The 14,575-nt window shown below is 40.4% G+C and overlaps 1 protein-coding gene across 1 annotated transcript; it reads left to right on the top strand.

The window, feature by feature from the left end:
* The first annotated feature begins 1,611 nt into the window (after positions 1-1,611).
* RIC3 (RIC3 acetylcholine receptor chaperone) lies at positions 1,612-13,201 on the top strand. Its single transcript, XM_010291723.1, has 5 exons — positions 1,612-1,830; positions 3,124-3,202; positions 5,279-5,372; positions 11,270-11,415; positions 12,548-13,201. The coding sequence occupies exons 1-5, from the start codon at positions 1,633-1,635 to the stop codon at positions 13,030-13,032; spliced, it is 1,002 nt and encodes a 333-aa protein (XP_010290025.1). The 5' UTR covers positions 1,612-1,632; the 3' UTR covers positions 13,033-13,201.
* Positions 13,202-14,575: the final 1,374 nt, after the last annotated feature.

The raw sequence follows: 14,575 nt of genomic DNA on the forward strand, positions 1-14,575 counted from the left end.
TCTTGTAAATAAGATGCTATGCTTTCTATGCCAGAATTTGAATAATTCACTAAAATTAAAGTGCATGATAACAGCTTCCTCAAAGTTATGCCTGAGCTAATTTGAGAGTGGCTTTGGTCAGTGGTGGTATATCTAGGTAGCTTCACTAAAGCCTGCAGCACTCAAAGAACATATGCCATCACCTACAAGAAAAATTGTTTTAATAGTAGAACTTCACAAACTATTGATGCCAGTTCCTAATATGTATTTACTGTAATTTTCTGTGCTTAGGAATTTAGCTGCCTATGATGGTGTTTCCTAGCAAAAACAAATGTTAATTTAATTCTCTCGTCTTGCTTCTCTTAAAAATATTTGCAGCTGGGTACTTACAGAAGTAAAGTTAAAGTTAGTTATTTTTGGTGCTATTTCAAACCCTTTTTTCATTTTCTTTATGCAAGTGCATGCAGCCTGCCCCAGCGCCAGTGACCAGTGTCCAGGCTGCCTGGCTTTCCTGCTGCGTGTGCCAGGGAGGGGGAACTTTACAGCTGGCATCAGGCATTGAGCTGCAGCCCAGTCAGGCAGTCCGCATCTCTGGTGCTTCCATCCAACACCTCCCACTGCCAGACTCGGTGGTGGAGTAGCTGAGCAATTCACTTCAGTCCCAAATGGTGGAAGGGAGTGCAGGGGCAAGTCCAGGCTGGATATGGAGACAGAAAGCAGGATGGAGGAGTACAATAGTGAATTTCATGCAAAAATTGCTGAATTGATGGCAGCAAGAAAATAGAATAATGTGTGAGCTTAGATTTACTGAGATTCTAGTGCCTTTCGGTTGAATGAAGTTGCCCGCAGCACCATTTCAGGCTCTCTGCAGTTTTACTCTAGCATCCATGCATCCATTTATGCTCACTCCCCTTCTTGTTTTAAATTATCTCTGCCTCTTTCATGGCTAGAAGCCATTTTTCGCCCTTTAAAATGCAGAAGACCATATATCCCAAGCTATATTCAATCTCTTCTCTTACATTGCTTTACCCAACACTTTTTTAAGGAGAACAGTTTGAGGTGCCACTGCATTTCTTTGTCTTTCATTTGGTAAAATCAGGTAAAATACTACTTCTTACAGCAACAACCAAAAATCTATAATGGGCAAACACTGCAGTGCTGTACCGGGATGCTAGATGAGTAGTGGTTTATGCATTAACGTGCCTTTACGTTATATTGAAAGATCAGACTCACAGCAGAAAACCAACATGTTGCTGGGGTTTTTTTGAGCAGAAAACCAGAAGTAAGGTTTGGGTTTTTATCCTGCTAGGGATGCTGATTTATAGGGTCTTTGGACAAGGATATACCTGTTAAACTCCGTGTTTTGTTAATTGCCCTGCCCGCTTTTTCTCTTCTTAAAATCAAGAGAGTAATTGCGCATACCTAACTCCTAGCACTGCACGTAGTAAGTGACTAAGGATTGAGTTTACAGACTTATTACTTACAGTCCAACAAGTTACTTTTTTCATCAGTGGGGTGCATTTGAACGTAGAGAAAAGACATGAGCCGCACGTGCTGCAGTCTTAGGCTACATGTAAAAGGGTGAAAAGTAATAGAACAAAAATAACCATTGTGTGTTTTTTTGCAGGGAAGCTTGGTCGTTTTCCACCGAGGATGCATTACCAGGCCACTCCCGACAGCCGGGCTGCCCCTCATTTTCCAAGGTCTCATCTTGCTGAAGCAATTGCCAAAGCCAAGGCAGGTGGAGTTGGTGGTGGAAGCACTGGTGGAACTGGGAGAGGTCTTGTGGGGCAGATTATCCCTATATATGGATTTGGCATCTTCTTATATATCCTGTACATTTTATTTAAGGTAAGAAAGACCAACATAAATTGAAAAGTGAGGGAAATTACAACTAAAAAAATCTCAAAACAGAAATGACAGTCCCATTTTTGTACCTGGTTCCATTTCAGCCTTGCTCAAAAAAAACTCACTTATGCTGGACCTTTGACTGGTGGTTGAAAGATTGGTGTATCCTGAGGTTTTTGCTGTCACGAAGACTGTGACTAAGAATGCAGGGACGGGTTGCTGTGATCCTGTATTGGCCTCTGACCTTTTACAATTATTTTAAGGATTTTTATTCCCCCCTGGAAAATGTGTATGTCTAGAACAATGTTAGATTAATTTTTAATATACACATAGTATTCTTTTCTATTATGTGTGATTACATATTATATATTATACTGTATATGTCATGTATTGTGTTATGCATTTAAAGTGGGAGAGAGGAAGTACAATTATTGCATACCTTTGGAACAAAAGCACCATGTTATTGGAGAATGGGAGTTTGTAAGGTTGTATTGACCACGCTGGAACTACCCCAGCTGAGGAGCTGTTTGAAAGCTAGTTTAAAAAAGCACAGCCCAAATTCCCCTCAAGTGCTTCCCACTTGATTTGAACTTCTCATAGCTTTTTTGTTACGTAGACATGACTTGCATGTAGGTGATGGCAATCATCAGCTCTGTGGGAGGATGGAGAAGTGGACTTCTGGAAATGTTTTTTTTTCCTTTGAGTGGGGGCTGAATCCAGACCGAGCAGTGTCCAGTTGAGCCTGTTCTGGACAGACAGAGGCAAGAATGAGGTGAATTGGATGAACTGATCAAACACAGAGAAGATGAACGAAATAGAGAGACTGCAGCTTCTGTATAGAGCCAGCGAGTATCTTTGCTGCAGGTACAAAGTCAGTAAGGAATAGTGGCAGAAAACTTTGCAAGAGGGACAAGTAGGGTCACATATCATTCCTTCAGAACCTGTCCTTTATTTCATAATAATTGCCCAATGCACTATTTTTCCCTCCTATACACAGAAGAATTACAGGATCAGGCTGGAACGGGTAAATATTGTAAAATGAAAAAGTTATTGTTGTAGAGTTATGGTTTCACTCTGCTTAAAGATATCATTTCTTCCAAGTGTCTTTTAGGAGTTTTCAGCTGGCAAGATCTCCCAGACATCTTTCATGGTTGTCTGTTTTTGCTGCTGGGCATGCTTTTCTGTGGTTACTTTCTGGCACATTTTAGTTTTCTATCCTTTTTTCTGTTGCCTTTGGGACTTATATACTACTATTGCTATAACTCATAGAAGGGCTGTCGTTTTTTCACTCGTCAGCTGGCTTCCAAGGGAAGAACTATTGCTGGAGAGCGGAAATGCCCTACTGCTGCACCTGGAAACATGAAAAGGAAAATCAGTGAGTATGACTTCTGAGTTGTATCTGTGTAGCTGTTGACTCTGCAGAGGCGTGGTCCAACGCGGTTCTTCAAGTTTGGGGCACACTGCTAAGCTGCTCTTCCCTCTCATAAAGAACAAGCCAGAAGCTTCTGTGTTGGAATGAGCGAGAGTTTAAAGTGAATTATGGCACCATCTCTTTCTAATCACATTTGGCTAATGACACTCTGTGACAGTAGCCTGACCCCAAGCCCCCCTGCAAGCAATGGCTTTTCATGAGGTTCACTGAATTAACTGTACAGAATTGCTGAAAAACTATGTAGCTAATCATTAAAAATGGATAATAGGATGTAAATCTATAATTATTCTAAAATCCTTAATATTCTAGTAATAGTATATGAAGATATTATTAAAAGCTACCTTATTTTTTTGAATTAGTGAGTTCTTAGCCATCACCAGGCTCTTCCCTACTTTTTAGCTTCCCTTTTTGCAATGCTCAGAGTTTTGATGAGAAAGCAAACAGTATTCTGAAATGTCATTGTGATTTTACCTAAACATCGGTGGGATAGAGTCAACTATTTGTAGATATTTATTAGATAAATTAATAAGCTTACTATTGAAGATTGAATGAGTAGTTACCATAACAGTATTTAAGTGTGTTGTGTTTATCTGGTTAAATTGTAAAGCCAGAAAAGCACTTAGGGCTTTATAGAAAGTGCTAGCAGTAAAGTAATTCTCTTAACGTAGCTGTAATTATCTTGACATTAATGCGTATATTAGCAATACCTAATGTACTATAGATTGTATTTTAAGTGCACTTGTACTGCATTGTGCCTGGCAATTTTGCGCAATTTATTAGCAACGGTAATTGTATTTTTTTCTCTAGTGCTTGGTAAAAGAAACTAACTTTGCAGTACGTTAAATATTTACCATCATTATAACGCAAAGAAGTAGTGATGAAAATTATTCTGCCTTTTTCTAGAGCTCTTCATTTGTATTCCTAAAGCATTCATTGCAAGGTGTAGCAGAGCAGGGGACAAGTCACTGGGCTAGGAACCACTCACGTAGTGACTTGGAGGGAGTAACTTCCTTTCTCTTTGCCAATCTGCCTTTCGCTAAAGTCTCAGACATGCAGAATAATTACATCAGTGATACATTAAGTAATGACAGTCTCTGCAGAAATAGACATCTTCTCAATACAGGATGTTTGTGGATGGCTTTCTCCATTTCTACTATGCTGGAGGTCCTTTGTGCCTTTGTGCTGCTTAAATGGGTGTGCCTGTAGCAGCTGAATATTTACCTACCCAGGCTAGTTTCATTTGGTTCTGCAGTTAGGAACGATGAAGTCTCAGCCATAGGATTTTGAGCTCCAAACAAGGAACTCAAGCATTTTTGTTGGCATCCATGCTGTTGCATCTTTACTGTTAATGCCTTGGCTGAATTAAAGCTAGTGTGGGTGCTCCTGCATGTATACATGTGTGTCTACTATTGTACTATGGACACACTTTTTGCAAAAAGTGCAGCCATGCAAATACCAAGCTTTGCTCCCCAGACAAGACACCATGTGGCTAGCTGTTGTTCATCCCGGTAAGCCTGGCAGACCATTAGCACTCACTGCCTACCCTGGCACACCAGTGCAGGGGTGGATGCCATCAAGCCCATGGACTTTATTCTCTCTGATAAAGATGTGGTTTCTCAGACTTTGGCCTCATTAGAAAACGCTCAAGTGACCTTTTGTCTCTCTTCCCAAGAATTTAACAGAGAAATTCCATGAGAACTATTAATTCTGCAGTAGACAGTCAAACACTCTGGTTTCCTTAGGGAAAAAAGGGTATTTTCTTTTCCCTAACTTTAATCTCCAGGGCATTTACAGTGGCCTACTCGCTCTGCTTATTGGGAGGTTGCACAGGAGCCTTTGAAAGAAAGTGCTTTCTGTGTGTCCTGTTACCATTGAGAGTAGTCTTCACCTTCAGCTGCATGTTTTAGTTTCCTCACAGACAGTTTGGTGTGGTACAGCATATGCTACCTGTGATAATGGGACAGGTATACATTTTCAAAGCTCCTACTGATAGATCTTGGGATTTTGTTTGTTTTACAGCTGACTATGAGCTCACCCAACTCCAGGAAAAACTGAGAGAGACGGAAGCAGCTATGGAAAAATTAATCAATAGAGTAGGACCTAACTGTAACAGGTATGTTTCAAATTACAGCATTTTAAGGAGAGATTCTGCTCTGATTAGAAATTAAACTTTCTTGCATTGGCTATATTAACATGGCATTTTTATTACTACTTCAAATTGTAGACATTTGATTTTACTTGAGCACACTTTTTGTTCTGCAGGTTTTTCCAGCATCTGTATTTCAAATAAATAATTTTTTCCAACTTCATTTTCCTTAAACAGAGAAGCAACTACCCCTACCCTCTCCCTTTGTATAGTGCGTTATTTGGAAGATAATTACAGGTGTGTATAAACAGAAAATAAAGCATCTACATTTAAAGTATATAAACCAACCTGTCTTATGTGACCAAAGTAATATTCTGATGCTGGCTAAAAGACACTTTTTTTAATGTTATTTTCCAGTGGAAAATACGGATTATTTTTCTAAATAGAAATACTGTTATAATCTATGTAAAGTCTTATGAGAATATCCATAAAATATTTCTTTAAGGGCAGAATTGTATAATCTGATTCCATAACTTAGTTCTACCCTGTAACCAGTAAATCCATACATTTGTTTCTGAATATAAAAGCAAAAAAAAGAGTTGTAAAATCAGGTTTTAAAGATATCTTATGTTTATTAATGTTTGCTATAAATCTGAGATCACGATTCTCATTATAAAGAAACACTGGAAACAAGTCTGTGTTTTTTATACATCAATAGGACAATGCATAACTGCAGTGTTTGAAAATGTAAATACCATTAATATTAAGGTGACATCTGCAAGCAAAAAAGATAGCTGTTCAGGTTGTAATGCATGTCGTCTTCGTCTGGATCGGTCAATGCCTGATTTAACCCATTCTGTAGGAACAGTTCAGTGCTGAACTTGCACCTTACGTTCATTTACACTTCAAACCGCATTCTCTTTGAGCCTCTAGTTTTGCCCACTTTGCACAGTGCCCTTTGTTGTGGCTGCACTCACCTCAGCAAGGCAAGGTGCCAAACTTGCCTGTGTTAGGCCAGGTTCCAGCAGGAGAACCCCTAAGCTGTCCTGGTTTTGTTAGTGAAACAGAAGGATACTGTTTTGACTGTTACTCATCTCTGTTTTGGAGAGCTAACACAGTGCTTTATGCGTACATTTAAGCTGCCAGAAATAGGCTTATGAGCTGCCCAGATATTGTGCTGACTCTCAGGATAGGATATTTTTTACTGAGAAAATGGGTTTAGGGTCTGATCCAATATTTGTTCCACTCTGTGTTATTGGCTCAGAGCCTTTATTTAGTAGAACTTCCCTTCTTTGTTCAACCCAACTATTTATATAGATGGATGTAAAGGCCTCAGGGGAAATCAGAATCAGAATTTAATAAAGAATTTTTTATGTAGCCTCTTTAAAGAGGGGGGGAAAAGCACCTCTACATGGAGCAAATAGCTGTTTTTCAAATACTTTGAAGCTTTCTTAGTCTACACGGTGATACTCATTAAGTTCAGTAACACTGGATGAATGTACCAAAATAAAAGGTATGGATAGAAAGTGTAATTAGAGCACACAGTACAGCGCTAGGCTTATTCAATCTGGATGCTGATAGATCTAAATAAAAAGGAAAGAGGAAGAGAGCAAAAATTACTTTAGCTCCATTTATTAATATGCAGTTAAACAGAAATCCTTACAACAGAAAAGTCAGAGAAGGAAATAACTAGTATCAAATTTAAACTAATGCTGAAAGACTCCAAGTGAGACCATGGCCCATTTTACTAGATATTGCAAAGAGACTCCCAGCCTGCCAAGTGACGTATTGGTAGCCAAACCAAAGGATGTATTTTGCATTGTCACAAAAACCGGTTATCACCATTAACACACAGTGTTTGTAATAGTGCTGAGGTCTGAGCTCGTGCCTCAGTGTCCTTTCACTATACTTGAGGTACGTTCTCCTCCCAGCTGAACTGCTCCAGAATTCATCCTGGCTTTCTCCTTCTGGTGAAGATTCTTAGAACCCAAAGACTTTCTAATTCTGTATATTTTCTTAAAGAAAACATTTCTTTTGAAATCTGGATGACTTTGGAAGGACAGCTTATTCTTGGATAATGCTGTACCATAGAAAGAAATCCTGTTTCAGAGGAGTAATATATACCGTGCTGTGTGATTTTATTCTGCTTTTTTCTGTAGCAAGTGTATGTGTTGTTTTCTTGCTGTTGCTTGTCCTGCTCATTTCTTTTTCTTTCAAAAGCATTTGATTGAAGTGAGGCTGGAAGAATTCTCAACACTATTAGCTGGTTTTCTCAGGTGGGATAGCTAGTGTTATCCAGTCCTGTGTTGTAGAAGGTAGGCAGGCAGGAGCTTGTATTTGCTTTTTTTTGTTATGAGGCTTGAAGACCAACCTCCAAACGAACCAGAGAGACCTCCTTCCAAACCAGCGTACCAGCTGGAATTGCTATAGCCTCAAGTACAGAAACCGCCTTGCAGAAATTCAAAACTTTCAAAAAGTACAAGTACAGATACTTTTAATAAGGCCTAGCATGTATTAGCAAGGACTAGAAGCGAGGTGAAGAAAGCAAGAGGAACAAAATACTGCCTGGCCTGGTCCTCATCAACGTAACCAAACCTAAACTGAGAGGCGGACAAAGGTAACAGTTACCTAATGCACACACTTAAATGGATAGTACGTAGTACCTAAGGATATAATGATTCACAGCTCTGAGAAAATCTAGCTCTCTTCTCACCTCTTTTTTCAACACGTTAAAAACTTAAATTACGCAGTTTTGTAATTTATCATCATATCCTATCACTAAGGAGACCACAGTATCTCCAGTTTCTAAATGTAGACCTTTATAGTCTTATAGTCCGGTGTCTCTCAACAGAGATGAGGAGCCTTGGTGGGAATTTGATGATTCAGAAATAAAGACTTGATTGATGGTTATATAGGGCTCTCTGCATTAAAAGCATGCAATTGCTTTTTTCCAGGCTTTTAGCAGAGTGTTTCAATGATACAATGGGTACAGAAGATTTCCTTACCCATTCTCACAGATGTCTTACCCATATTCTTTTCAGTACTCTCTGTAAAATTTGTTATTTTGAAACCACTTTAAACTGAAGAATACTTGTAAATATTTTTCTCAATGGGAGCATTGTGCAATATCTTCTTGTAGAAAAAAATCTCAATTTCTGCTAATTAGGGAAGAGGTAGAGCTCTAATGGAGCTCGATTACCTGTTTTTAAAGTCCTGTTTACCAGGCTGTCCATTGGAAAAACTTACCTTTTTACCATAAACTGAGCAAATGGGGTATGGAAGCGAGAGAGACTGTACTCTGTGGGATGCCATTTTGGGAGTATAGCTGCATTTTAATAATGGTTATTTTAAGATCATAAAGCAAAAAAATACTGGTTGACATGTCTGAGATACTATGTTAGATTATGGATTGTCACTGCAGTCATGATAGCTCTTTAGGAAATGTTCTGATCTCAGTGTAAGAATAAGAAACTTTTACTTTACTTGTTAGTGAGCTCTTTGGGACTCTACAGAACGTAAGCATTGCCACTGTGAAAAGTAATAGCTGTGTTGAAGCTACAAACACACAGAGAAAAAGTAATGACCTTTTCTTACCCTGTAAACCTTTTGTGCCTGTTGTTCTCTTAGTATTCATAAGTGCATTATATATACCCTGGTAAATCTCCCGTACGCAGGCAGCCAGATGTCGTATACGTTGCCAGCATCCTACAGTAGGTCTTCCTAGTGGCCTTAAATGAAGTAGAAATAGTGCATGGGCTTTGGTTTCTCTCCCTCTACATGGAAATTCGTCTTTTAAGCAAGATATCTGGAGGAAGAATACTCTGAAATACTCACAGAGACCTTGTGTTGCAGTAAGATGGTAGTGCTTTCTAATGGAGTATCCAGCATATTAGGAATTTTCCTATATGAAATGCCACAGTGATGCAGCTGCACTGATTGATCCTATTATCTGCGCTAGCATATCTCCCCATTGTGCTAAACAGACAGGCCTCTCTGTCTTTATGCGGGTGATGATAGGTATTAAAATTACATACACTTTTGTCTATCAAAGGCGGATCAGTTTGTCAGTTCTGTTACAGCTTCTGTCAAAAGCAGCTAGCTGATGAAACCATTTCTTCTTGGATGCCTATTAATTCACATCTCAATTTCTACATCTGAATAACCCAGGCTTTTGAGAAGATGCTGTCTCACACCTTCGCTTGTTCTATGGAACAAACTGCCACCGCAACTTGAGGGGACTCAGTGCAACCTCCATATAGCATTGCGACCATATCAGCTTTTCAAACTGTCGGGCAAAGTGCCCCTCAGGGGAAGCACAGAAAAGTGGTTGCTTAGCCTTGTGATCTCGGTCAGTTTAACCTGGGTAGCTGCTGATGAAACCAGTGGGTCTGCTCCTGAGCTAAGTTCAGTTACAGACGACTGGGTGTGCAACTGCGCACAAAATCTAGCCCAGCATCAGCACTTCGATCACCACTGCATAGTAAACCAGTATGACTCTGCTGCCTTTAGTGGAGTAACTATTGTGTCACCATAATTCCCATAAATGTAGAGTTTCACAAAGTACCTATTAAAGTGCTGCTATATTCACAACAGTAAGAGGAAAAACTGGAGATGGACACTGCAAGTTTTCAAGTTTATGATCACCTCAATCCAAAACCATTAATCTATTTCCAGCTCCCTTCTTCCCATCTCATTCCTAAGGTTTGCTAAGCAGCTGTCTAATTTTGGAGATTATCTGTCTATCTGATGATTTGGAGATCACTAGAGATCATGTGTCGGACTCCACATACTGCCTACAGTTCAGCATTCTGCGCAAGCCAAGGGCCACGCTCTCTGAGTAACTAGAGGTGATAGATCCTGCCTGAAACACAGCGAGATTCAAGAGAGTGGCAGAGTAGTGCCGTGGTCCCCTGAGAGGCTTGAACTGGCATTTACACAGAGATCAAACACTTACTCAAGAACAATTTGAAACTCAAGATGAAACAAGCACAACAGTCCGAACCATTTTCTCCCCTAAGTACAGCCAGTGTCTTTCTTATTCTGACCTACTGAGTTAGTACAGCTCAGATCACCACCCTCCAAATACTTCTTTTTTGTCCGTAAGATTTTAAGGAGACTTTTTTTTTCCAGAGAAAATAACATGCAATGACTACATGATCTTATCTGTTGGAGGCATTTTTGTTACAACAGTAATTGTATTACTTGAGCAGTAGTAATTACTAGAATCAGCAGTGTAGAACCAGTCAAAATTATAGTTTACTTTTAATCTGATAAAAGTCTCAGTCCTCTCCCACTCTCCCTCTGATTCTAAAGGCAGGTTAAAGTTCAATGTAACACCATCTTTTCATTTTTAAGTCTTCCTTCCTGCTTCTCCCCCGCCTCCCACCAGGCAGCATAGCTGACTTGGTGTAGTAACATGATGCTCTGTCCGACTGACATTTTTTAATGAGGCCTTGCAAATAATTAGGGATCATTAGACTCTTGAGACTAATGTCTGTGTGAGACATTTTGATCAATCCCACAAGTTGTTTTAAATGTAGCACAAGTTCTGAATTACATTTTCTTATAACGCTTCAAACAAGGCAGGGCCCTCTAATTCTCACCCAACACTCTTCTAGAGGCCAGCAATTTCTATAGTGTCTTTTGTACCATAAATCTTGCTTGTTTACCACTTTCATATTGCTCTCACATTGGCTGCACCTTCCTTCCTTTACCTGTTTAAGTTTACAGGCTTTCTGGATAAATGGACAAACCTTTATACCGAGCTGAAGTGCAGGCCACATGCAGATGTTGAATAGTCATCATACTGCAGCCAGATTTCTTCAGACTGTGCTGCTGGGATGGACCAAACAGTTGGGTTCAAACTCTGTTAATAGTTTGTAATAATAGTGGACTGAATTCTGGTGTCTAATATTTTATAGCAGGACTCAAAATGTTACAACAGACCAGGAAAAAAGGTTACTTCAGCAACTCCGAGAAATTACTAGAGTTATGAAAGAAGGAAAACTCATAGATGGCATCTCTCCTGAGAAGGAAGCTGAAGAAGCTCCTTACATGGAGGATTGGGAAGGTAAGCGAGAACCTTTCTTACCATTACCTTGATGAGAAAAATTGAATAAGGATTACTTGCACTTTCCAGATCCTTTCAAAAATTTTTGTCAACTTTATCCTTCCTTTTCAGAAGTCAGTGTTCAAAACTTTGCAAGAGGTGGTTTGTTTTGCCAACCATAACAGAAAGAAAATAGATTTTGAGGCATTCAGCATTTCCTTTAGTGTAAACACTACACTATCTGCTGCCAAAAGTGGCATATGAATATTCACATGTGCTCCATCTGCTGCTGGGTCTTGGCTGCTGTAGGTTTATATCTTTCCCTTTCTTTGCTGGGCTAGATTTCATACAAAATCATAAACCCCTTGGAAATCATAATCAATATGTTTTGTATAACTTACAATTTTATCTTTTGATTAGTTGTTCTTTCTTTGCTCCAGTGTTGCAAAAGTCAACTCCACAAAGTCTGTCTTTTAAAAATTCTTTATTTTAATGTCCTTTCCATTCCTTGGTGTTTACTTGTTACATAAATGTGTTTTCAAGACATCCTAGTTGAGCTGCTCACTATCAGAATTTTAAATGCAGGCTTAATTCCTTGCTTTTTAAGAAGCTTTCAAAAATGATCCAAAACATAAAGCATAAACAGTGGCCTTGAGCTCTGTTTTCTTAGGTCAAGTTCATGATGCATTTTCTAAAATGAAATGCACTAAGTTATTAACTAGCTGCTTTTTCAACTTTATAAATAATGTTTATAGCAAAGGTCATCAAAGCATGAGTCAGTCAATCTGTAGACAGAACCAAAAAAAACGGATCTATTTAAAGATCTAGGACATGCAATTTTCACCTGTTAGCTTCCATAGGTTTCAGCAAAGCACAGATATTCACTCTGGAAAGTCAGGGTTGATATATCCTGGTTCCGTAAAAATAAGTGGAGTTTTCTCATCACCTCCCAAAAACTCATGTTTTGCACATTCTTGCATTGGATTTAATAGTGTGGCACATACATGGCATTAAATAGATGACACATAAATTGTCAGTGCTGAAAACAGCTGTTGTAACAAAAAGTTGTGTATCCATCACTGAAGTTAATACTACTTTTAAATGCTAGTAACACTCCATCTTTATCACTTCAGCTTATCACTTTATTCCTAAGGTTATCCAGAAGAGACCTATCCTGTCTATGATAATGCTGATTGCTTCAAGCGCAAACAGGACACAATCCTTGTAGATTATCCTGACTTGAGCCAGCCTTCTGCAGAAGAGCTGGCAGAAAGAATGGAGGGCATGGAAAATGAGGAGCATCTGTGCAATGAAACCCTGCTAGCTGATCTCACCATGGGAAGGGGAGGTCATGACTTACTGCAGAAAAAGGATGAAGTAACTGGCATTAGTGAAGAGGAGAGAGGCCTTCATCACAGCCAAAGCATTGAGGAGTGCTGCTGTTGTTATGAGGATGATGACCCTGCTGTCATAGCAGAGAACGCTGGATTCCACTCTGAAAGCTGCAGTGAAGCAGAAGAGCCAACCCAAGAGGACCTGTCTGTGGAGTCAGAAAATGAAAATGCAGCACTGAAAAAAGCTAGTGATTCAGATGAAACAGGTACACTGAGAAAACGCAACACGAAAGGACTTGACTAATAAGGACAATAGTGGATGTCATCTAGATGGTGAAGGTAGAGGTCATAAACTGTCATTTGTGTGGTTTTTTGTTCCCGATGAAGACTTCTTTGTGTTCATCTCCTTGTGCCAGTTTCATTCCCATGGTAACAATCAGTCACATCATCTACCTGAACTGAAAGCCAATGCCTTCTTTCATGCAGTCTTGTCATGGCTCACTGTGACGTTGCCAACAGCGCTTTGTCCTTGCTTTTTGGAGACTGATATCTTGGAGCAGATTATTCAGTTCAGATATTTGTGATTCTTCCCGGTTCTAAAGAAACAGTCCTTGGTTTTGCCTTTTGTCATCCCAGACTTAACCAAATGTCTCTTCTGACTTTTTGTCAAAAATATCTGTTTGTGTGCTAACAGTTAAGAAAATTAATCAAATCCATATGTATTTGAGATTACCAGGAAGCTGGAGGAGAAAGCATGCCTTCTTTCTCTTACCTGAATGTTAACTGATCAGCAGACCAGACCATAGTCACACACATAACTCCCTCTCAACTGTGTCATTGCTGCTGTACGCCCAAGAAACTGTTGACACTGCGATCCACAAAATTCATGTTACCCCTACCTACAGCCCATTTCCCAGCTTATTCCATGCTGCAGGGCTGGGAAGCAAGACAATTCTCTGTAAGAGCAGGAGCAAGACTGAAGCGTTATGAGTTGTTCTTTCTTTGCCATAGCTGTGGTGAAACTCCCAGATGAGTGCAGGAATTGGACCATACTTTGTGTTAGAGAAGAACACTAAAAATATCCCTGGGGATTAAAAAAAAAAAAGCAGTGAGGTTTGCCCTTAAAAGTAGAGAAGAGAGCAAGGGTGAACCTCAGGCTGAAGAGAAACCCCACCACCTCCAGGCCCCAAGGATCTCCCTTCGTGGCCTCCAACAGAGTCCTCATGTGGTACCAGCACAGTGGCCCAAAGGACGCCAGACCCTCTCCCCTCTCCCTTGGGGCTCCATGCAGACAAGATGGCACCTCCCCACGCTCCAGGGGCAGAGCTGGGGGATGGGAAAGAAAGGCCCACACAACAGTTGGCAATCAACAATTCTTTTATGGAGTGCTGGGAGACCTTGCACAGGCCGTCTGCGTCTCCCGTACTCTTTAATATCAATGACATAGGTGGTGGGATCGAGTGCACCCTCAGCAAATTTGCAGATGACACCAAGCTGAGTGGTGCTGTTGACATGCCTGAGGGATGGGATGTCATCCAGAGGGACCTGGACAAGCTCGAGAAGTGCGCCCGTGTGAACCTTGTGAGGTTCAACAAGGCCAAGTGCAAGGGCAACCCCTGGTATCAATACAGGCAGGGGATGAAGCGATTGAGAGAAGCTGGACATCAGCCAGCAATGTGCACTTGCAGCCCAGGCGGCCAACTGTATCCTGGGCCGCATCAAAAGCAGCTTGGCCAGCACGTGGAGGGAGGTGATTCTGCCCCTCTGCTCTGCTCTGGTGAGACCCCACCTGGAGTCCTGTGTCCAGCTCTAGAGCCCTGCGTCCAGCTTTGGAGCCCTCAGCACAG

Source organism: Phaethon lepturus, unplaced genomic scaffold, assembly GCF_000687285.1.
Source record: "Phaethon lepturus isolate BGI_N335 unplaced genomic scaffold, ASM68728v1 scaffold12357, whole genome shotgun sequence".
Lineage (NCBI taxonomy): Eukaryota > Metazoa > Chordata > Aves > Phaethontiformes > Phaethontidae > Phaethon > Phaethon lepturus.

Excerpts from the sequence above, each read along its gene's own strand:
- RIC3 (XM_010291723.1), top strand. The coding sequence starts at position 1,633 with ATGCATTACCAGGCCACTCCCGACAGCCGGGCTGCCCCTCATTTTCCA. Across the intron at positions 3,203-5,278 it reads AAACATGAAAAGGAAAATCA|CTGACTATGAGCTCACCCAA; the intron begins GTGAGTATGACT and ends TTTGTTTTACAG. Across the intron at positions 11,416-12,547 it reads TTACATGGAGGATTGGGAAG|GTTATCCAGAAGAGACCTAT; the intron begins GTAAGCGAGAAC and ends TTTATTCCTAAG.